Source organism: Heliangelus exortis, chromosome W, assembly GCF_036169615.1.
Source record: "Heliangelus exortis chromosome W, bHelExo1.hap1, whole genome shotgun sequence".
Lineage (NCBI taxonomy): Eukaryota > Metazoa > Chordata > Aves > Apodiformes > Trochilidae > Heliangelus > Heliangelus exortis.
The window spans coordinates 11,780,175-11,803,189 of record NC_092453.1 but is presented as its reverse complement, the minus strand read 5'-3'; the positions used below and the strand labels follow the sequence as shown (position 1 = coordinate 11,803,189).

General features: G+C 43.5%; 1 protein-coding gene across 3 annotated transcripts in view; it reads right to left on the bottom strand.

Moving 5' to 3' along the window:
* The window catches only part of LOC139789299 (dymeclin-like), a 185,890-nt gene that overhangs the window by 90,633 nt on the left and 72,242 nt on the right, over positions 1 to 23,015 (bottom strand). For all 3 annotated transcript variants that reach the window (XM_071729818.1, XM_071729820.1, XM_071729819.1), the window contains 2 exons: positions 16,935 to 17,048; positions 15,562 to 15,656 (listed from right to left, as the gene is read on the bottom strand). In XM_071729818.1, coding sequence (XP_071585919.1) covers positions 15,562 to 15,656; positions 16,935 to 17,048 — 209 coding nt within the window. The remainder of the gene's footprint in view (positions 1 to 15,561; positions 15,657 to 16,934; positions 17,049 to 23,015) is intronic.

The following is a 23,015-nucleotide window of genomic DNA, read 5'->3' as shown; positions in this document are numbered from 1 at the left end:
GGAATAATTAGTCAGCTTTTTGTTCCCATCCTCCCAAAGGATTGCTTTGGGTTGTGTAAGGAGGTAGGTCTTGGATCTCCACTCTCCAGCAGGATGTAGGGGTTGTGAGGCATGAGATTGAAGTGGTCTTGGAGGACTGAGGAACCTCTACCCTGCTGAAGGTGACCCTGCCCCCTGCTGACACCAACTCCTACAAATCCCAGAATCCCAGACTGGTTTGGGTTGGAAGGGACCTTCCAAGATCATCCAACCTTTTCCATGGGCAGGGACACCTCCCACCAGCCCAGGTTGCTCCAAGCCCCATCCAACCTGACCTGAGACACTGCCAGGGATGGGGCAGCCACAGCTTCTCTGGGAAACCTGGCACATGGATTAAAAGACCTAATTTATATCAAACTGCTTCACAAATGACAAATGGGAATTATGAAGATCCTTCCCAGGATTTTGGTGGAGCACAGGAGCTGGGCAGGGGTAGGCTGGGGCTTCCTCGAGTCAAATTACCTTTGATTGTAACCTTTTCCACAGTAAATTGAAGCCTTACAAACTGCTGGGGGAGGGCTTTGGACACAGGGGGGGGTAGGGAGAGTGTTGTAGGATGTTAGAGGAAAATTCATGTCAAAACAGATAGGAAATATAAATTAGGTCTTTTAATCCTGAAAAAGAGCCACATCACTGCATGAAAATTATTATTGAGAATCCTCATTTTTAATTGATTTTCTTAAAAGGATTTTAATATAGAGCCAGAAGCCAACACAGGCAGATGCTGAACAAAACAAGGGGTAGTGTAGCTGTTTGATCTTCAGGTAAAAAAGGTGTTCCAGATGTTACCAGCTGGATTCAGGAATATTATATGGACAAAGGGAAAAGAAACACTGTGCCAGGTTTCCCAGAGAAGCTGTGGCTGCCCCATCCCTGGCAGTGTCTCAGGTCAGGTTGGATGGGGCTTGGAGCAACCTGGGCTGGTGGGAGGTGTCCCTGCCCATGGAAAAGGTTGGATGATCTTGGAAGGTCCCTTCCAACCCAAACCAGTCTGGGATTCTGGGATTTGTAGGAGTTGGTGTCAGCAGGGGGCAGGGTCACCTTCAGCAGGGTAGAGGTTCCTCAGTCCTCCAAGACCACTTCAATCTCATGCCTCACAACCCCTACATCCTGCTGGAGAGTGGAGATCCAAGACCTACCTCCTTACACAACCCAAAGCAATCCTTTGGGAGGATGGGAACAAAAAGCTGACTAATTATTCCCCCCTTTCCTTTTTTTTCCCACCCCCACCTCTGCATTTCTTGGTCTAAGATGTGGTGAGGAACAGAGACACAAAAATGTCTCAAAAAGTTCCTTGGGCAAGGTGACCTGGGTAGAGAACCTTGCACTTGGATCAGGGTTCTAATAATGAGGCTTCTAATCACTTCTTTTGCTAATCAAATTATTAAAGATGCTTTAATTTTTTTTTTTTTTTATTTTGAAAAAGGGCTTTTTCACACTCTGGAGCTGCAAATAATTGAGGAAATAAAAACTCTCAGGTAAGCTGGTGGGGCTCCTGAGCAGAACATCTCTGCAGCGCAGAACATCTCTGCAGCACAGAACAAAACATCTGCTTTAAGACAATCTGAGGTGATTTCTAAACAAAATCTGGATTTAACCACCTGTTTTATCTCTGGAACTCATCACTTTGAAGCTAACATACCATTAAGTATCCTGAAATCAGACAGGACCTGTAGGACAACCTTGCAACCCCAAATCAGCAGAGTGCTCAACCACACATCTTCCACAAGATCCCAAGAATCAAATTACATTTCAAGTGAAAGTCACCTACACTCTTAAGAGTACGTTGTGAGGTTGGGATTTTTTTTTTTTTTTTTTTTTTTTGTGGTTTTTGTGTTGTTTTTTTTTTTCAACTGCACAATATATTGATTGTTGGGTTGATGAATTCAAAATTAACCCTGAACTAAAAATTGATATATTTTATGGAGGGGGACCAGCCTCAAAAGCCAACATCTTGTCTCCTACATTAACAACATCAATCTCTTGTTGCTTCTGTTCTGCAGGGTCCTTCATTCCTCACCACTGCTCCCATGCCTGACCTGAATTCCTCTGAGAGATATCTGCAAAGTCATTCCCTCCATCATTCTTCTGGAGCACTTGGGAATCATCCATGACTCAGGACTGCAAAGTTTTTGGAAGTATTTTAGTACTTGAGGCAGCTCCAGGATATCCAGGTGTGGGAATGAAACTCTTGGCTCTCATTTCATTGCAAGATGCAGACACTCCTCGCTATTTATAAGTTGAAATATCCACTCTCATGCTTGACTTGAAGTATTCTGGTTGGAACATCTTAATCCCAATTAGCACTGGTGCTAATTCCAGCTGCAGCCAGTATTTTCCACTGGTTTGATCCCAACATAATGAATGCTGGAATCACAGCTATGGTCTCTGTTGATTTGCAATGATGAAGAGAACCTTCTGCAGCAGCCAAAACGTGGCTGTGCTCAGAATCAGTGCTTTAATTTGACATGAAAATGAAGATGATTTGGATTAGCAACATGTGGTTGTTATTTTTTAAGTGGGTAATTGTCTATATTTAGGCAATAATCACCCATTTCATGAAGTTGCCTTTGCTAGCCCAAGTTCATGCAATGCTGTTTGGGAACCTAAACCAGGTAACTAAACCTGGATGGACAAAATAAAGAATTTCAAGCTGCCAGGGACAAGGATTTATCAAAGCTGCTGGTGAGGTGACTTTCTGCACCCAAGAGATCATGTTCAGCACCCTAGGAAAATCAGTAGATAATTCAGAGGAGCTGAAGCTCAGGAAGGTGCTTTGGGCTAAGCAGAAGATGGGTTTCCATGAACCTAAATCCTTGCTGCTTTCAGCTACAAACTATTAAATGACATTTTTTTGACCCTCACTTTATCAGTATTCTCCTGAACATTTCAGACAAGCTATTCTATTTTTTAGCTCCCAAACAATAGCTTCTTGACAAGACTTCTAAAAGAAGACCCCCTCCTCAATCCTGATGACTTGCCAGACATTACACACAAACACAAAACCCCTGGAATTCTGACCATGTTGCAACAATGGGAATGTGTGAAAGTCCTTTTGTTCCAACATCATCTCCTGGGAACATGGGCTCATAAGCATCCAATTAAAAATAATCCCTTCTGATGGAGCTGTGGTTTAGTTCCACGTGCTAATGGGGGCAGAATGTGTGGAGATCATGTCTGTGATAAATTTTTACCAGGGTGAGAGGAATAAAGATTATTAGATAGAAAGAAGAAAACTCTTCCAGTTTTTCCATTTCAAATCTATTCACTTATTTATTTCGTGTGTGAGAATGCAGGATTTTGGTAACCTGTTTTTTTTTTTTAAATTATTATTTTAATTATTATCCCCCAGATCACCTGGGGGATAGTACCTGGGAAGGTGACACGTGGTAGGGGAAAAATCAAAATCAAAATGCAGCCTTTGAAAGAAATCTGTAAGACAAACAAAACCACAAAATCCCACGTGGTAATCTGCCCATAACTTGGATTTTTTTTTTTCTGTAATGCCAAAAGCAGTGTGTCTAACACAGGCCATAAGAATCTCCTCAGCTACTTCCTCCTTCAAGGCCAATAGCTGTGGCTGGACTTGGACATATCTTTTAGGAAAACATCCAATCTCATTTAAAAATTCCAATCTTGGGAAATCCAAAGCCTCTCTTAAACCATTCCAGTGAATCATCCAGGTTTTGGGTGGGAGTTTGGTTCAGGCTGCTTTCTCCAACAATTTCCTCTGATTCTCACCCCCGGAGTTTTGTCCTAATTCAAGACAAATGTCTTCATCTCAGCAGCTCTGAAACTCTTCTCCTCTGGAATTAAAAGCAAGTGGATGAAATGGAATTCTTGCAGACCCCCTTGGCCTTGCAGAACTCTTATAAAATATTAACAAGACAAACCCAAGGAATATTGAAAGAAATTATCCTCATGCCTTGAGACACTTAGGGCAGGTTCAGGGATATTTAGCTCAGAATGAACCTTGTAAGTAGTCTGAGCTTTCCAAACATGTTTTTCCCCCATAGCTTGAAGCTTTCCTGGATTTAGTTTGCTACTTGCCACTCAATGAGAAGAAAAATCCTCAGATTTTTATGGGTTACATCAACCATGCCCTGGTTATGGAGTTTATACTCAAATACAACCTCAAGCTTGGAAGGTGTTGCTTCCAGGTGCTGCTCCTCCCCCTCACCTGACTCTATCCTGGGATTACAAGGATGTTATTTGGCATGCCAGACACAAGGAGGATTGAAATGACCTGGGCCAAGATGCAGGAGAAGAATTTCACTGATTTCTGGGCCTTTTTTCTTCTCTTGTGATGGGAGCATCAATTTCCCAACAGCTCTTGGAAAGTGGTCACGAGCTACCTAAAAATTTGTGCCTTGAGTTGAAAATTACATTTGCTGCTCAATGCACGTGGAGCTCTGGGCTGACTTTGGTAAATATTTAACATCTCTCCTCATCAAATCCCTTGTTTCTTTTTTTCCCAAAGTCTCTTTGTCTTTCTGGTTCTATTTGAAGAGGAAATCCTGTCCATTAATGGAAAAACCTCCACTAATTGTTCTCATGGTCTGGAGCATCAGTCTGAGGAGGAGCTGAGGGACCTGAGAGGAGGTTGGAGCCAGGGGGGGTCGGGCTCTGCTCCCAAGGAACAAGGGATGGGAGAAGAGGAATTGAGCTGGAGGTTTAGATTGGAGCTTGGGAAGAATTGCTCCCTGGAAAGGGTTGTCAGGGCCTGGCCCAGGCTGCCCAGGGCAGGGCTGGAGTCCCCATCATTCCTGGAGGGATTTCCAAGCCCTGGAGATGTGGTGCTGAGGGCCATGGGGCAGGGGTGGCCTTGGCAGTGCTGGGTTAAGGGTTGGAGTTGATGATCTCCAAGGTTTTTTCCCAACCCCAAGGATTGTGTGACTCTCTGCAGACCCTGATGAGATCCCTCCAAGTGTAACTGTGCTCAGAGCCACTCCAGACCCAAGTGCAGAGGCTGCAGAGCTCAGGGTGGCACAGCAAGCTCAGGACCCCCATGAGGACAGGTGGCATCTCCTGACCCTACACTGACCCTTTAGGGGAGGTTTAGATTGGAGATGGGGAACAATTTCTCACCAGAAGTGTTATTAGGTCCTGGCCCAGGCTGCCCAGGGCAGGGCTGGAGTCCCCATCATTCCTGGAGGGATTTCAAAGCCCTGGAGATGTGGTGCTGAGGGCCATGGAGCAGTGGTGGCCTTGGCAGTGCTGGGTTAAGGGTTGGATTTGATGATCTTCAAGATCCTTTCTAACCAAAATGATTCTAGGATTCACTGTTACTCCTGAATTTGCTTCAATGCTTTTGCTTCAAGGTGATTGTTTATTTTTCTTTTTGTATTAATGAGAAATTGTGTCTAGGAGACAGAATTTGGAATGTGTTCATCCCTCTCTGTCCATATGGAAGCAGTGCCAGATAAAACAGTGTTCTTGAAAAGGGATGAGAAGCTTTTGTTGTCATCAAGTTCAGCATTGCAGAATGAAAGCAGTGGTCTTGAAAAGCTTTCACATGACCATGGGTTAGAAAGAATTAGTTTATCAAGCTTACAATAAAATAATTTATCAATCTCCCTTTTTGAAACCATTCCAAATTATCCCATCCCTCCCTGCCCTTGTCCCAAGTCCCTCCCCAGCTTTCCTGGAGCCCCTTCAGGCACTGGAAGGTGCTCTAAGGTCTCCCTGCAGCCTTCTCTTCTCCAGGCTGAACAACCCCAACTCTCTCAGCCTGGCTCCAGAGCTGCTCCAGCCCTCCCAGCATCTCCAGGGCCTCCTCTGGACTCACTCCAACAGCTCCATCTCCTTCTGGGGTTGGGGACCCCAGAACTGGACCCAGCACCCCAGGGGGGTCTCCCCAGAACAGAGCAGAGGGGGACAGTCCCCTCCCTGACCCTGCTGGGGATGCAGCCCAGGACAGGGGTGGTTTCTGGACTTCCAGCACATCCAACAACCTCAAGTCCTTCTCCTCAGGGCTGTTCCCAATCCATTCTCCACCCAGCCTGGATTTGTGCTTGGAATTGCCCTGACTCACATGCAGCCCCCACTTGGTCTTGTTAAACTTCATGTTTTTTGCATGGGCCACTTCTCCAGCCTATCAAGATGATTCTGACTTTCATCTGAAGGTGTGTGGTGCATTTTTTGGGATGAGACTTCTCCTGTGAGCATATATGAACCTTTCCTTCTTCCCAGCACATTTGGATCATTTGCTTGGAAATGGCTCTGGAGGCATCTCCTCCAGTCCAGGAATAGAGTTTTCATACCATCCCAGTCCTTTTTATTGTAATCCATCAAAAATCAGGTGAAACCCCCAGAGTGTTCCTGAAACCTCCAGGAATTAAGGTATGCTTTTAACTTGTAACCATCAGCTTTCAAAATGAAGATATTTGGGGAGTTTGCCACATGAAGGCTTTTTGGTTGTGGTGTTTGTGGGGCAGCAGAAAACCCTCTTGTTGAAGGAACATTTGTTTGGTGTTCAGGGCTGAAATTTAATTCTTGAAACTGGGGAACAATAGGACATTTGGCATGGATATAAAGATGGAGGAGAAGGAAAAGCACAGAGTGGGGCTGAATTGTTGGAGAACATTCATCATCCCATTTTTTGATTGGTGGAGCTTTTGTTTCCCAGCAGCAGATGGCGTTTTGTGTTTGTGGGCTGCTCAGTTTCTTGGCAGTAAACTTCTGAAATAAGAGAGCAAGGAGAAAAGATACCAAAAATCTGAATTGCCAGGCTTCAAATAAATGATGTTGAGCTTTAGTTCTCAAGTCATTAAGTGTTCAGTGCATATAGAATATTTTTAATTGAGTTTTTTTTTGCTCCTTGAGAAGATCATGAGTGATTTGGGTTGGGGGAAACCCAATTCTTATTCCTTTTCTTTTGTGTCGTATGGCTCAATCTGACCTTTTCTTTCATGACTGTTGGCTTGTGATTTCAGGTGGGCCAAGAAGAAAGTTTTTAAAGAATTCCCACTATTGACTTTTTGGTTTGTTTGCTGGGTTTTGGGTTTGGTTTTTCTTTCGATCCACAAGCTTTGTGGATTTGGCTTTTTGAAAGCATGAAGTTTATTTCTTACTGGTTTAAATTTTATTGTGTGTGTAAATAACGCATAATCCCATGACTTTGTGTTTAAGTAACCATTGGTGTTTAGTCTGGAATCATTTCTTGGTTGATGGAGGCTCCTAAATTCAACAGAAATGCTTTCTCTTTGTAGAGGCAGTTAAGAAACTGATGCTTTCATAATTCCTAGAAATTCAGAACTTTGAGACTGGAGTCTTCCTCATTGGTTGAGCTCATCCATGGTTTAATGAGTATTTCACCTTTTTAGGAGTCCAACCTCTTGGAAATTCTACAATTTATGAAAATCATGGAATGGCTGAGGATGGAAGGGAGCTCAGAGCTCATCTCCCTGCCATGGGCAGGGACACCTCTCATCCAGACAAGGATGTATCTCACAGAATGCTGGAATCACAGAATGGTTTGGGTTGGAAGGGACCTTAAAGGTCACCAAGATCCAACCCAGCTCCTTAGGCAGGGACACCTCCCACTGGATCAGGTCACTCAAGGTCCCATCCAACCTGGCCTTGAAATTCACCTCATCCACCTCTAGTTCCTTCTCTTTTCTTGTAAAAAGTCTGTTTATCCAAAGGGATTGCTGTGGAGAGAGAGTTTGCAGCTGAAAGCACCACACATTCAGATGCAGCCCAGGGAATAAGGCAGCTGAATGTTTGCTCTTCACTGTTTTTTACAAATCCCCCCTATTCATTAATAGGCTGGTGATGGGAGTCTGAGTAAAGAAAAAGAGGAGGAAACCTGCTCAGTCTCCCCCCCAGAAAGAGGTTTCTAACTGGGAGTAGTGAAGAGAATTTGATGTTGTCCTTCCTCAGGGGAATGAAAGCTGGGGAACAGGGTGGGAATTCCCAAACCCCCTTGGCTCTGCTGAGTTCAAGATGTTACCCAGGAGAAGTCACAGTGGAGGCCCAGGAAATGACAACTTGATAACATTTTAACTCAGTGTTCTCACAGGATGGCTGAGGTGGGAAGGGAGCTCAGAGCTCATCTCCTCCAAGCTCCCTGCCATGCCCAGGGACACCTCTCATCCAGACAAGGATGCTCCAAGCCTCATCCAACCTGGCCTTGAACACCTCCAGGGAGGGGGCAGCCACAGCTTCTCTGGGCAATCTGTTCCAGAGTCTCAGCACCCTCCTGCTGAAGAACTTCTTCCTCACATCCAGCCTGAACCTCTTCTCCTGCAGTTTCAAACCATTTCCCCTTCTCCTCTTGCTGGGCACTCTTGGGAAAAGTCCCTCTGCAGCCTTCCTGGAGGTTCCCTTCAGGAATTGGAGGGCAGCTATAAAACCCACCAGGCTCAGATGGTTACTTGCTATCAGCAATCTTTCCCCTTCACTGATCATTGCCTCCCTGAAAATTCTCCTCCATCCCTGATTTTAGACAGGTCAGGAATTAATGAACCAACACATCAGGGTCTCCACTCCTTGTGGACTTGATGAGCATCCAATTCAACTCCATTTTGAGACCTCTGAGGCAATTTTTCACCCACCCGAGACCCACAGCATTGATTTTTCTATCTCCCTGGCTTCTTGCACAGCACCAAGACAAATAATTTGCAACAGAATTATTTATAAACAATTTCCCTCTGCCAAGTCACCCAATGTGGAGTGCAATGTGATCCTTCCAGTCTAAGACCCCCCTACTCCTCAATAAAATTATCAGCAGCTGACTAGAAATCACAATCTAAAAGCAAGAAAACATTAAATTACATTAATTCAGCAGCCCCCTGACATGTCTTTTTCTTTTTAAAATTGTATTTCTTTTCTCAAAGGGAATTAATGAAACGAGCTTGATTTCAGGGAAATATTGTTACAGTGACAAAAAAAACCCAAAAACCCAAAGCTTCACCTCCTACCCTGTGATCCCAGGTTGGGAACTGGATCCACACAAAACATTTGGAGTTTGGGTTGGAAGGGACCTTCAAACTCATCCATTCCCAACCCCTTTCCATGGGCAGGGACACCTCCCACCAGCCCAGGTTGTTCCAAGCCCCATCCAGCCTGACCTGAGACACTGCCAGAGAGGGGGAATTCAGATTTGCTCACAAAATGTACAGAAATAATCATAAAAACTTGAATTTTAGGACCAGCCATTACTCAGATTCTTTATCAGGAGTCCTGCAAAGATGCTTGGGTGAGAGGGTTGTGATTTCTAAATTGTCATTATTAATTATCCATTGCCTTGAAGTGATTGATGCATTCCACCTCTTTCCCAAGCAAGCTGTTCACAGGAAAAAATACTGCAGGGCTTAATACAAGAGGGATGCCTGGATAACCCCCAAACTCCGCTTTTTTCCACACTTCCATTTATACCACTTTATACCACTTTTATACCAGCAACTTTATTTGATGCTCCTGACAGGAGGCAGGTTTCCTGAGCACACACTTTTTAAATCACAGATTACCAGAACAACAGAGAACCAGCTGCTAAAAACTGCTACCTATGTCTTTTTTAAGCAGCAATTTCCATTTACACTGCTCTCTCCTCCTTCTGTCTCAGAAAAAAAGGAGAGCCTGGAGTGAAACCCTGAGTTCTTACCATCTCCCAGGCTCTTATATTCAAATCTCTCTCAACTGATGCCCAACCTTCAGAAAGCATTGCCACTCAAATATTTTTCCACCAGTTGCCATCTGAGGACCAACTTTTCCTTCTGAAAACTACACTAGCTTGGTAAATGAGAAGGTATTTTATATTATCAGTGCTTAGTTTCATCCATAAAACCACCTGAAAGATGCAATATCCATGGAGCAGGGATGATTTTGGCATCTTAATGTAGTGTTGCCATCAGAGAGAAGGACCAAAACTTGACTGGAACAAGCTGGAATTATTTCAGTTATTCCTTTGATGTTTTCAGGCTCTCACTCCTCCATGTAAAAACTCTCCAACGAGATTTTGGTCTGGGCTGCCCTCATCATTATTAATAATTTTTAAATAATGCCTTTGAAATCTGAAGGGGTTTTGTCTACTTTACTCCCCCAGCCTTGGTCCAAATGAATGGGGAGCACACTCCTGGGACAGCTCAGTTTTTACCTCCTGTGGAGATCCTTCAAACTTTCCATCGTTCCCTCCTCCCAGAAAATGTCTTTGGTACAAAAAGAGCTATTTCAGCTTCCATGTCATCTTTTCTTCCCTTGATAATCAGGATGGTTTTGCTTATGTTGACTGTGTGGTCTGTTGCTGTTGTACACTGGCTTAGCTGGGAAGCTGCATTTCCACCCTGGATGCTTTCCATGTTCTGATCCATCCTGTCATGCCATTTTATTTCTTTTTTTTTTTTTTTTCTTGTTTTCCTAAAGCTTCCAGCATCTCAATTAATACATGAAATTACCTGCAGTGTCAAGGGTGAAATTATAAAGCCTGTCTGTGTTTTTACTTGGGGTAAACAGCTCAGAGAAAACATTTGGGTATTGCAATTACAATCTCAAGTCCCTGCTCCTCTTTAGGCACTGCAGAACATTTCTAAATTTGCAGCATGGATTTTCTGTGCTCATTTTGGGCTGATGGATTCTCATCATTTGTATTCATAGGATGTCAGGGATTGGGAGGAACCTCTGGAGATGATCCAGTCCAACCCCCCTGTCACCCAGGAACAGATCCAGGGGGGTTTGGAAGCCTCCAGAGCAGGAGACTCCACAACCTCTCTGGGCAGCCTGGGCCAGGGCTCCCTCACCCTCACAGGAAATAAGTTTCTCCTCATGGTGAGCTGGAACTTCCAATGTTCCAGTTTGTCCCTTTTGCCCCTCTCAGGGGCACCACAGAAAAGAGACCTTCACCTTCTTGACCCCCACCCTTCAGCTATTTCTAAACATGAATAAGATCTCCTCTCATGCTCCAGCTCACCAGCCCCAGGTCCCTGTCTTCCCTTATCCCAGCCTTCCATTGGACTCTCTCCAGTGGATCCCTGTCCCTCTTGAACTGGGGAGCCCAGAACTGGACACAGCACTCCAGATGTGGTCTCACCAGGGCAGAGGAAAGGGGGAGAAGCATCATGCCAGCAAGGTTTGGGATGCAGCACCCCTTGTGAGCTTCTTCCAGGATAGAAGCCCAGACTGCTTTAGGTTAGGAAAGACCTCAAAGCTCATCCAGTTCCAACCCCTTTCCATGGGCAGGGACACCTCCCACCAGCCCAGGTTGCTCCAAGCCCCATCCAACCTGACCTGAGACACTGCCAGGGATGGGGCAGCCACAGCTTCTCTGGGAAACCTGGCACAGGGGCTCAGCTCCCTCAAATTCAAGAATTTTTTCCCAATATCTCATCTCAATGTCTCTTTTTTGCTACAGAAGTCATCCCCATCAGCTTCAAGGATGGCTGATGAGTCAGAATTAGGGTTACTATCTTTGTTTCTTCCAGACAGCAACAGAATCAGTGGGGCTGGCTTGTAGAATTGTCATGGATGGAGAAGACCTGTAAGATCACTGTGTCCAACCATCAACATCCTCCCCACCCCAAACAAAATAAAATAAAAAATCACCATGCCCACCACAGCATGTCCTGCAGTGCCTCACCCACATGGTTTTTCAATCCCTCCAGGGATGGGGACTCCACCACCTCCCTGGGCAGCCCATTCCTACACCTGACTGCTCTCTCAGGCAGGAAATTCATCCTCAGAGCTGAGCTAAACCTCCCCTGGTGCAACTTCAGCCCATTGCCTCTGCTCCTGGCATTGTGCACTTGAGAGAAGAGCCCAGCACCCACCTCCCTACAACCTCCTTGAAGGGAGTTGTGCAGAGCAATGAGGTCTCCTCTCAGCCTCCTCTTCTCCAAACTCAACATTCCCAATTCCCTCAGCTTCTCCTCATAGGATTTGTTTTCCAGACCCTTCCCCAGCTTGGTTGCCCTTCTCTGAACTTCAGCAGCTCAATGTCTTTCTTGCTGTGAAAAGCCCAGAACTGAACTCAGTAGCCCTTTTAAGAACTCCTTTTCTCCTAATTTTACCCAACCCCTATGAGCACCAGGAGGATGACAGAAACCTCTTTCTCCACATTGTTCCCTGAATCTCCTACAACAGCCAAAGAAATCAACAAACCATGACACTGATAAAATTCTGTGCTGACTTTGGAGCAGTGCAACCAAGTTCTCAGTGGGTTGCATGGGAAGAGTTAAGAGAAAAAAAGGCAAACTGGAGAGTTTTGCTAGCCCCACAGAGTCATCTCACTTGAGATGTGGATGTCTAATTGGGGAGGTGTATGGCAACCTCTAGTGGTGCATGTCTGCTCAGAAACCAGGAAACTTTCCAAGAGATGAAGCTGTAAGGAAAAGCAGTCGCCTTAAGTCATCTTTTTGTCAGTGATTTTATCAGAAGTACAGGGCCTTGAGATGTCAATGCAGCTGCTCAAGGAAAGCTCTTCCTCTCCATTTCCAAGCACTACCTGGATACCATCAAAGCTCTTTCCAAAGAAGTTAAAGAAATTAAAGCCAAGTGATCCCAGTTTTAAGTGACAAATCCAACACCTGCACTAATAATGAAGTGCCCGGCTTTACTTTTTGATAATTGTGTTTGGAGTTTAGAAAGCAAGCCAAGGAAAAACCTACCCTGGTTGCAGGGCTGTAACACTTCACTTGGTTTTGCTTTGCTGCTCAGAGGCTACACAGCCACCTCTGGTTGTTCCTTGGCATTGACACATGGTTTTATTGTATTTTTTATAATAGTCTACTAATTTGATATAAAGATACTCCAAGGGTCAGCACTCCACAAATATAAGAGACACAGTGCAGTGGAATATCATTTTTGGCACTATGCTGGTAAAACAACTCTGTATATTTGAAATTAAAGCAGTGGTAAGAGTGGAGAGAGAAGGGAAGTGATGTAAACACCTTGAATTGGAAATACAAAATATGTCTCTTGAATCAATTATTTTTTCTTTCTTTCTCTTCCTGTTTGGTTGCAACATTCTGTCAATTAACATATGTTTACCTCACCTTATGCCTGACAGACACCTAAAAGATAAGATTGCTTATCAAGTCGCTTCCTGGTGCATGGTGAAGACAGAAGACAATAACAGTAGCAGGACACCCAAAAAGACAAAAAGATAAGGATGACTCATCTCCGGGAAGTCTGGAAACCTGTGTGTATGGACAGTGACTTATGCAAAAAAGGGACCCCTCTTCTTTTTTTTTTGCTGTATAAAAAACCCTAGGAAAAAAAGGAGAAGCATCGGCTTTCCTCTAGACCCCCCCTCTCTCAGCACTTGGGCTTCAGCTACGGGACAGAGAAGCGGCAGGAGCGACAGACCCTACGCACCCGACTACAGCCAGAGGCCAGGGCCGGCGGAGGGTGATAACATCTTAATTACCCTCCTTTTCTCTTCTTAACGACTCCTCTCCGAAGTAACTAATTGTATAAATCCTAAATAAATCCTTGTAACTTGTTTGAATCATAAAGCCTGGTTATTTTTGTATCTATGAGTAGTGGCTGAATTTTCCTTGCAATCAAAATATAAATAATAACTCGGATCGTAACAGGAAGGTTGTCCAAATCAAGGCAGTCTACAGTAGAGGACATCCAACAACAAATGAACACTGTCCTGGATCTTATTATAAAACATCTATTACCTTTTTTTTTTTTTTTTTTTCACTTCCAGCAGCTGCTTCTAATAGATTTAGACAAATCTGTCAATTTTCATGCTCCCTTGAATGTGATACAAATTACCCAACATGATGAATTTGTATTTTACTGAGCTCTTAAGACACTACATTGAATATTCACAGCTAATTCTTTCCTAGAAAATAGCCTTCAGATTTTAAAACAATTGGCAGTCTCTGCTCAGAATAGGATTAGGAAAAAGCCTGCATGGAAATGGAATTACTTCTCACATTAAGAAAGGAATCATTAGAGCATCTGGTGAGGCTTAAATTATGACTGCTGTATTACTAAGATTTGAAGTTAAGTGTTTCACAGCTACTTAATTTAAAGACCCACACCCAAAAATCCTTCATGTAATATAAAGCATCATCATCTTTTTAGGCTTTTCCTTCCCAGGAAACACTTGTTGAGTTTGGATGATGAAGTTTATTCTTTCAGAGATGTTTGCAAGCTGATGGCAGAACCAGAAGAGAAATTTAAATATAAATATTCTGCTTTGGCTTCATGGAGTAAGTTAGGTCCATCAGTGCTGGCTCCATTTAATAACAGGGGCTAAGAGATTTCATAAGGTGAAATGAAAAAATGAATTTCAAGCCTCACAGGGAAGCCAACAGAGAACATGTTTAAACATTTCATAACCCAACTAAATCAAATGAATCCAGCTGAGATTATTTTGAACCTGGAGTTTCAAGTTTGAACAGCAGATGTCCATAAATTCAGAGCATTTTGACCAAAAGCCAAGCCACTCATGAAGCTACCCTAGATGGCTACAAGGCTACTGAGTGGTGATAGCAGCTGGGACTAGCAAGATAACCTCTTCCTGGCCCAAATGTAACCTGAGGCCACACTTTGGCCTGCAGGAACAGCAGTAGAAGAAAAAGGAATAAAATCAGAATCAAGGAACATAGGAAAAAGGTCTGAAGTGGGAAACAAAGCATCCCACTACTAACCTGACCAAGTTTTTGAGCACCAAGGCTATGTCTCTCCCACCACACCAAGAGCTGTGACTTCAGAGCTCAATGTTTGCAAATGTTTGGAAACCTCAGACTCCATGATTTGAGAGATGAGGAGAGCAGCTATTTGACACAATGTCTGTGACAGGGAATGGGGAAAAGGCTCCAATTCCCATTCTGAACCCTCATGAAAAGAGGGTGAGCATCAAGCAGGGAAAAGGCAACAGCAGGAGCATTCATTCTGGTTACTTGGCCACACTTTTACAACCATTTTCCAAAGAGAAAGGGCTCCAAGAGTTAAATCCTCAAGAGCAGCAGCTGAAGAACAAGAGGTGTCTCTTGTTAAGCCCAGCCCTTTACACACTGCTCAGGCAGGGGCAATCACAGAATAATGCACAGGTATTAATCACAGAATAAGCACAAGTTGAGGTTATAGTTCCCATATTTGTAGGGTCTCATCAGAAAAGGATTGTTGCTTTATAGCTGTTTTAACAAAATTTTTTGCCAAGCACAATGAGAAGGTAAAGCAAATTGAAAATCCAGTCTGCAGAATACCTGAGACCCACCACTCAGTGCATTTCTATAACAATGTGATACACGAGTGAAAAAAAAAACCAAACATAATTCACACAAATCCCTGTAAAACATTCTGAAAGCAGCTTCTGAGCTGTCCTGTTAAGAGAATCCAAGTCAGAAGTTTCTCAGAGATACTTTTTTGTGCACTCAGATTCAAGTATCAAGCCAACAATATTGGGATTATTTACAATCTCTGGGATTATTTAGTTACTCAAGTTATCACTTCAGCTATGCAGTTCATTAGTAGCTACTAGGGCATATAAAACTCCAGTTCCTCTGCTCCTGAGTTTCACCACAGATGAGTTTCAAGCAAAGCCTATTTGTAAAATGTTTTATTTACCTGATGATCCTCTGAGCTGCATACTGATGAAGTGAGCGGAACTGTGCTGACATGTTTGCTAAGGCTGCCAGACAATTTGTATGAAGGTATTTGTCCTGTCAGAAAGAAAAAAAGAAGAAAAAAAACCCCCACATTAAATTGTCCTTTTGATACACACCTACTGCAGGAATCATTCAAAAGGCTGAGTAATACAGCACAGAATCACAGAATGTTAGGGTTGGAAGGGGCCTCGTTGCTTTAAAGGATGCGGTCAGAAGCAGAGAGCAGAAATTTCAAGTGTAGGTACTTGGGGATGTTTTAAATATGCTTTTCTTAAAGTATTCTTATAAAAGAATGATATGTGTATGCCTTCCTATCTTTAGCAATGCTGATTTAGAATGAGATCACAGGTGTAAGATACTGAAAGACATTCTCTCCTCCTCCCTTCCTCCCTCTCCTTTTTATTGACTTATCCTAAAATTTTCTTCTTCATAACTCATCTCCCTATTAACTGTTTAAGGCATTATAGATATCCCACAACTATACCCACGTGATACTTCAGAGCTCTGGTCCCCTTGTTAGCATCCCTGAAAGCATTTGAGCAGGTAGCAGCTCAAACAATGGCCCTGGCAAAGTCCAGGCTTATCACAGAACCAAATTTATTCACTTATACAATCCAGTATGGATTTATTTTTCCTATTCAAGTCTAAAATATTAATTTACACAACATAATCCATTCCAAATCCTATATATCCATGCGAAGAATGCCCTTGTTTCTTCACATTCTTTTGATGATGAAAGCTAAATCCTTATGTCTTCCAATTTAAAATATATTCAACATTATTTTTGCTGCTTTTTTGCAAAAATTTGCCTTTAATTGTTTAAAATATTCAAAAGCTTATGAGAGCATGCTTCTACGTTTGAGACAAGGCACAGAAACACAAAACCACCCCGACACAAGGCTACAAAGTTGAAGCAGTTTTGCTTTGCTAGAGCACAAAATGGTTTTATGCCCCAGTCAGCGTCCTGTTTCATAAAAATATGAACAATAAATAGTGCTGAAATTCTCACTTCTGAGTAACTGTATAGTAATTGAAACTCTAAGGCCTAACAATGTAAGGAAACTTTTCTCTCAACTGAAGATAAGCAATTTGGTGCCTGAATCATGGGTTTCAGAGAAACCTACTCAATAGATGGATGATGAAACAGAGATGAGGTTACAAGTTCAGAACCACTTAATATTGGGTGTAGTCAATCCAGCTGATCTTCCCATTCCTTCCCTCCTGTCAATTCAGCTGCCAACTGGTTGTGCCAGAAAAACCCACATTCTGTTTGAGATGGAACTGATGCTGTTGAAGTCAGAAATCCACATGCAAGAGCTGCAGGTAACTCACCCTCGTCCGGGTCATGTTGTACTGGATGGTTCTTATCACCACCAGAATCAGGAGGCTCCCAAGTGAGATCTCTGTTAAGACACGCTCAGCATACCAAGTGATATTTTTCAATATCTGGAAAAGAAAAAGAAATCAGACTAATAAAGTTCTGCAGCACCTAGGTCTGCAGAAGAACGCAGTACTCCACAGCATCATCTGGACTCTCACATTCCTTAAGATAAGTAAATTGGTTTCCAGCCTCAAGTGTCACCAGAACATATTGGATTCTAAAGCAAGAATAAATAATGATAATAAAAATAAGTAAAAAAGAGACTTCTGCAGTATTATCAAACAGTAGATGCCATCAACCTTATTCTAAGTCACATGGAAACACGCTAAGTGAAGAAAGCTGAGGAAATCTGGCAATTCCCTGCTTTCTAAGCCCCATGCCAACCCACTCCTATATTTTCCTGGATCATACCCTTTATAAAGTCTCCAGTTTCACCCCAGACACCTGAGTCATGCTGCCAATTCCTTCCCATTTTCCCTCATTACAAGTTGGGCAAGAGGCAGCATGCAGGAGCTCCGAGTGATGGGCAAGAGCGCACACGCTGAAGGTCATGAGGCAGAAGAACAACTTGACTGCTGACTTTCTCCTGCCAGATGTAAGGTTTTTTCCTTCAAAAAGTTAGAAAAAGTCAAGGGTGAGAGCTTTGGATCTTCTAGAGCTCTGCACAACCAGGGGGGATGAAGTCTGCTCCCGTTTCCCATCCCTGGCAGTGTCTCAGGTCAGGTTGGATGGGGCTTGGAGCAACCTGGGCTGGTGGGAGGTGTCCCTGCCCATGGGTAATTTTTAAGGTTCCCTGCAACCCAAACCAATCTGGGGTTCTATGATATGATTCTGAGTTTAATGCAGAAGGAGAATCAATCCACTCTTCCCTCTTAGAATACTCAGCTGACCAACCTGGAGCAATACAGCAAATAAAGCAGAAAACAGGAACTGCCCTAAAAACATGGAGAAGATCCTCTATCAATTCAAGGTTATTTTGGGTCAAAAAGCTTGCTTATAGAGGATTAGGCTATCACTCTGCATAACTTTGGTGTGTGAAGTTACATTGAAAGTTCACATTCACTGAAGGGAGTACAGGTGTCTTAAAAAACCCAAACTTTATCATCAACCTCACTGATCAACTTTATTAATGAACATCTTCTCTCCCAAAGTTCCATAAACCCACTTCTGACTATCTCCCTTTTTCCTACCTCTCCTTTGGATGAGTGGATGGAATTGTCACCCTTGATTTTACAGCATTCCTGCTTTTTGAATTCCCTCTTCCACCCACTAGCGAGTTTAATCAACAAAACCTCTTCTTCCTTTAAGAGAGAGGATGGAGAAGCAGCAACCAATTTCCTATGAGGAGACTTGAGAGAGTTGGCCACTCAATGACTTGCAGAAGACAAAAGGAAAGCCAATGATGAAAATTAATGATTTTATACCATATATTCCTTCCTGTCCCAGATCTTTATATTCACATAAAGAACAATAATTCTGTTTTTGAAAAAGAAGAGGCATTTGGAAAGCAAAACTCAAGTCAGATGTATCTGCTAACACAGTGGCATTCTGAAATATTAAAATAGCACTTGGAGACAGTGTCCTTCAGAATCTAAAGCTTGACACAACAAATGATGCAGTCACTTGGTTGCCTGTCACTAACAGAGCACAGAATGGGATTCAAAAAGGTCACCCCAAATTTTTAATTCCATTTGGAACCCTGCATATTATATATTTAAGAGACTCAGCAGTTATGGTCATGATCACTGTTCAACTCAAAGGCAGCATGTTAAGATTTGAGAAATAAACAGGACACCAAGAGCTATTTTACATCTTCTTCCATGCACCTCAGGATCTGGACCTGTGAAAAATTTTTGGAATTACACTTATATTCAATTATATATATATTCAATATTACCTGAGCTTAGAAACAGAAAATACTTTATTAACTTTGAAACCTCTATCATCAGTCATTAAGGCTGAGTTTTGTTTCCCCACAGCATTACATGCTGAACTCATTGAAATATCAACTGGATTTGTTTCATAACTTGTATGGAAATTATAAATCACAGAATTGTACTGGAAGTGAAAAGGGAGTTATCCCATCCTCTTGCCAAAACACCATTGGTCTTTAGAGCCCAGACTGAGAAGAAAAAAATATGAAAAAATTACTATTGTTTGTTTAGTCCTCTTTTATATGATTGAAGCAAACAACTGTCCCCTAGGTGGGTTATTCCAGATGTCTTGGGTTGATGCAGGGGTTTTGGAAGCTGGAAGGCCACAGGGGTAGAAGCTCCCCTGGTTCCAACCCTGGTCCTGCTCATGCCTCTGCCAGTGGCATAGTGAAGAAAGGGGAAAGGAAACTGCAAAAATATAAAAAAATGAGACCTGCAGAGGAGAGAGGAGGAGGTGAGAGCAATGTCAGAGCACAGACACCAAGGGAGTAAAGGAGGGGGAAAGGTGCCCGGGCAGAGATGGTGGTGGTGAGATGGCGGCTGTGGCCCTGCAGCCCATGGAGGAGCACGGGGGAGCAGTCCCTGAAGGCCCACGGGGGGATTAGCGTGGATTTGTAGCCCCTGAAGTGTCACGGGTGGGTGGGCAGATGTGGAGCAGCAGCCTCTGAGGGATCCCACAGAGGATCTGATGTGGATCTGCAGGAGCCCGTGGCAGAGGAGGTGACTGTTCCTGCAGCAGCCGGGACTCTGTGGGCAGCCCGGGATGGAGCAGTTCCTGATGGACTGCACCCCATGGGAGGGACTCATGTCCCAGGGATTCCTGGAGGACTCTCCTGTCAGCCTTGGAGGAGGAAAAGGGTCAGGAACACCGTGTGGGGAACTGACCCTGAACCCCCTGCCCATCCCCTGTGCCCTGAGGGGAGGCAGCAGTGAAGCGATCGGGGCCTGGGGGGGTGGGGTATCTGTCCACATTTTCTCTTTCTCCTTGTAGATTAAATTAGATTTTTTTTCTCTTTCCCAATTTTTTGCCTGTTACTGTAATTGGGGAATGCCAACCTCCCTGTCCTTGTCTGGATTCAGGAGCCTTTGAGTGGATTTTCTTCTCCCGTGTGGGGAACTTACCCTGAGCCCCCCCTGTGCCCTGAGGGGAGGCGGCAGCGAAATGCCCAGGAAAAAGGCAGGGGGGGAGGTATCTGTCCATGTTTTGTCTTTCTCCTTGTAGATTAGATTTTTTCCTTCTTCCCAAGTTTTTTTACCTGTTACTGCAATTGGGGAATGCAGATCTCCCTGTCTCTGTCTGGATTTTCTCCTCCCCTGTGGGGAACTTACCCTGAATCCGTCCCCTCTGCCCTGAGGGGAGCCTGGGAAAAAGGGAGGGATGGGGAGAGGTATCTGTCCACATTTTCTCTTTCTCCTTTGTAGATTAAATCAGATTTTTTTTCTCCTTCCCAATTTTTTTTTGCCTGTTACTGTAACAGGGGAATGCCAACCTTCCTGTCCTTGTCTGGATTCAGGAGAATTTGGGTGGATTTTCTCCTCCCGTGTGGGGAACTGACCCCAAACCCCCTGCCAGTCCCCTGTGCCCTGAGGGGAGGCGGCAGCGAAGTGCCCAGGAAGAAGGGATGGGGGGGAGGTATCTGTCCATGTTTTGTCTTTCTCCATGTAGATTAAATTAGATTTTTTTCTCCTTCACAAGTTTTTTTTGCCTGCTACTGTAAGAGGGGAATGCAGATCTCCCTGTCCTTGTCTGGATTCAGGAGCCTTTGGGTGGGTTTTCTCTTCCCTGCCCAACAGCTCAAGGGGAGGTGACCGTCCTGCTTCACTCTGTAACAATTTACATATAAAGTTATATTTGTTCATTTAACCTATGTAACTTTGTTTATAAAATAGAAGTATTAACCGCAAAGTTATGTGCCAAAAACATTGTGTGACTGTGACAAATTGTAATAACTTACATATAATGTTTGTTCATTTAACCTAAGTAGAAAATTTTTAGTGCATTTACTTATAAAGGCAAGATAGAAGTAGTGAAAGAAGATAAGGATGTTAACTGCAGAATGTACTTTAGAGAGAAAAAGTGTATTGTGACAAAATGCTGTGTAATCATGTTTAAACGTTCTTATAGATAACCTTTGTAGAAAGGGGTTAACCAAACACAAGATGTGTCTGCATAAGAAGAATTGGTATTGTCAGCTGTGTCTGCTCAAGAAGAATTAGTATCGTAGACAGATTTCAAGCTTTCCCAGCAACATCGGGCTCACACGGCCATAAACGACTATAAATACCCAAGAAACTTTAAAGAAGATGCACCGTCTTGAGGAGCAGAGACTCCTGGGTGCCCAGCACTGTTATTGCTTGTTGTTACTTGCTATTAAATTCCGATTGATCCATTAATTGGTGTGTCCTGGTCAATTTTATGGGACACAATTTATAACAACTCTGCACTGGTGAGGCCCCATCTTAAGCACTGTGTGTGACAGCACAAAAAGGACATGGAGCTACCAGAGAGTGTTCAGAGGAGGGCTGGGAGGTTGGTGAAGGGTTCAGAGGGAAAACTGGATGAGAAGGCACTTGGTCTGCTCAGCCTGGAGGAGGCAGAGGGGAGACCTCCTGGCAGCACTGCTTCCTCACCAGGGAAGGAGGAGGAGCAGCTGTTGAGCTCTCCTGTTTGGTGACCAAGGATAGGACCCGAGGGAATGGTTGGAAGATGTCCTGGGGGAGCGTAGGTTAGATTTCAGGAAACGGTTTTGCAGCCAGAGGGTGGCTGAGCAGTGGAACAAACTCCCCAGGGAACCTAGCTGCCTGAGTTCAGGAAGTGTTTGGATGATGCTCTCAGGCACATACTGAGAGCAGGATGGTCCTGGGGTGGTCCTGGGGGTGCCCAACACAGGGACAGGATTTGGACTTGATGACCCTGATGGGTCCCTTCCAACTCAGCATGATTCTATGATATTGTTTTTTCATTTCCCATATTTATCCATTTAAAGCCACTACTATCTGTGATACCCCCTTTGATCATCTAATCCCTTAATATATATATATATGTTTGTAAGCTGGATCATATTCTTTATTGTCATTTTGGGTCATTATGCAGCAAAACCTTGCATTCTTTTTACTTTTAAATTTTGCAGGTGGCAAATCCAAGGCTTTCCAAAGCACTTCTCCCCAGTGACTAGCAATAGGAGGACAAGAGGGTTCAAGTTGTACCAGAAGAGGTTCAGAGGGGACTTTTAAGAAAAATTTCTTCACTACAAGAGTGGTGAAGCATCAGAAAAGGTTGCCCAGGGAGATGGTGGAGTCCCCATCCTCGAGGGTACTCAAAAAACAGGTAGATGTGGTGCTTCCAGAGATAACTTAGAGGTTAAGGTGGTGTAAGATTCATGACTGGACTTGATCTTGAAAGCCCTTTCCAACCATGATTCTAAATGCAGCAGCTATAGTCAAAGAATGCCCTGCCATGAATATCCTGATGGCTCAATCTACAGAGGTTGAAATTGTACTGAATCACCACCAAAAATTGCTACAGACTCACAATCTACAGCTACATCTATCAACAAGTAACAAAAACACAGCTGAAGCTTAACCTACTGCACTTAACAATCCTTACTAATGCCTTACTCTTCATTTATTTTTTGTTCTGTTGTAATCAAGGCTCAGGACTGCCAGCAGATGTCATTTAAGAGGGATTTTACCTATATTAAACCTCCTTCTCTCTCAAGCAGCTGCATTTATGATCCATGTCTTTACTAAGGGACTGACTCAGTACATCAAAGTACCCAACCTGACACTGATAACCAGTTTCTGCATTAAAAAAGTAGATCAAACCAAGCACTGATGCCAGTGAATGCAGTTGGCTTTTCTTACCCATTTAGGCTTTGAAAATCATGAATTCAAATGTCTCCTCAACAAGAGACACATTAAAATATCATTACAAACTAGATATTCTAAAACACTAAAAAAAAACCAAAAAGGAGATATCACCACTGAAGACATTTGGTAAGCTCAGGAAATTCATCTTAGTAGGGAAGCTGATTCAGCTTGAGACAGGGAACTCACATCTGTACCACACATGATGAGACAAAATAAGGTGTTCAGCTC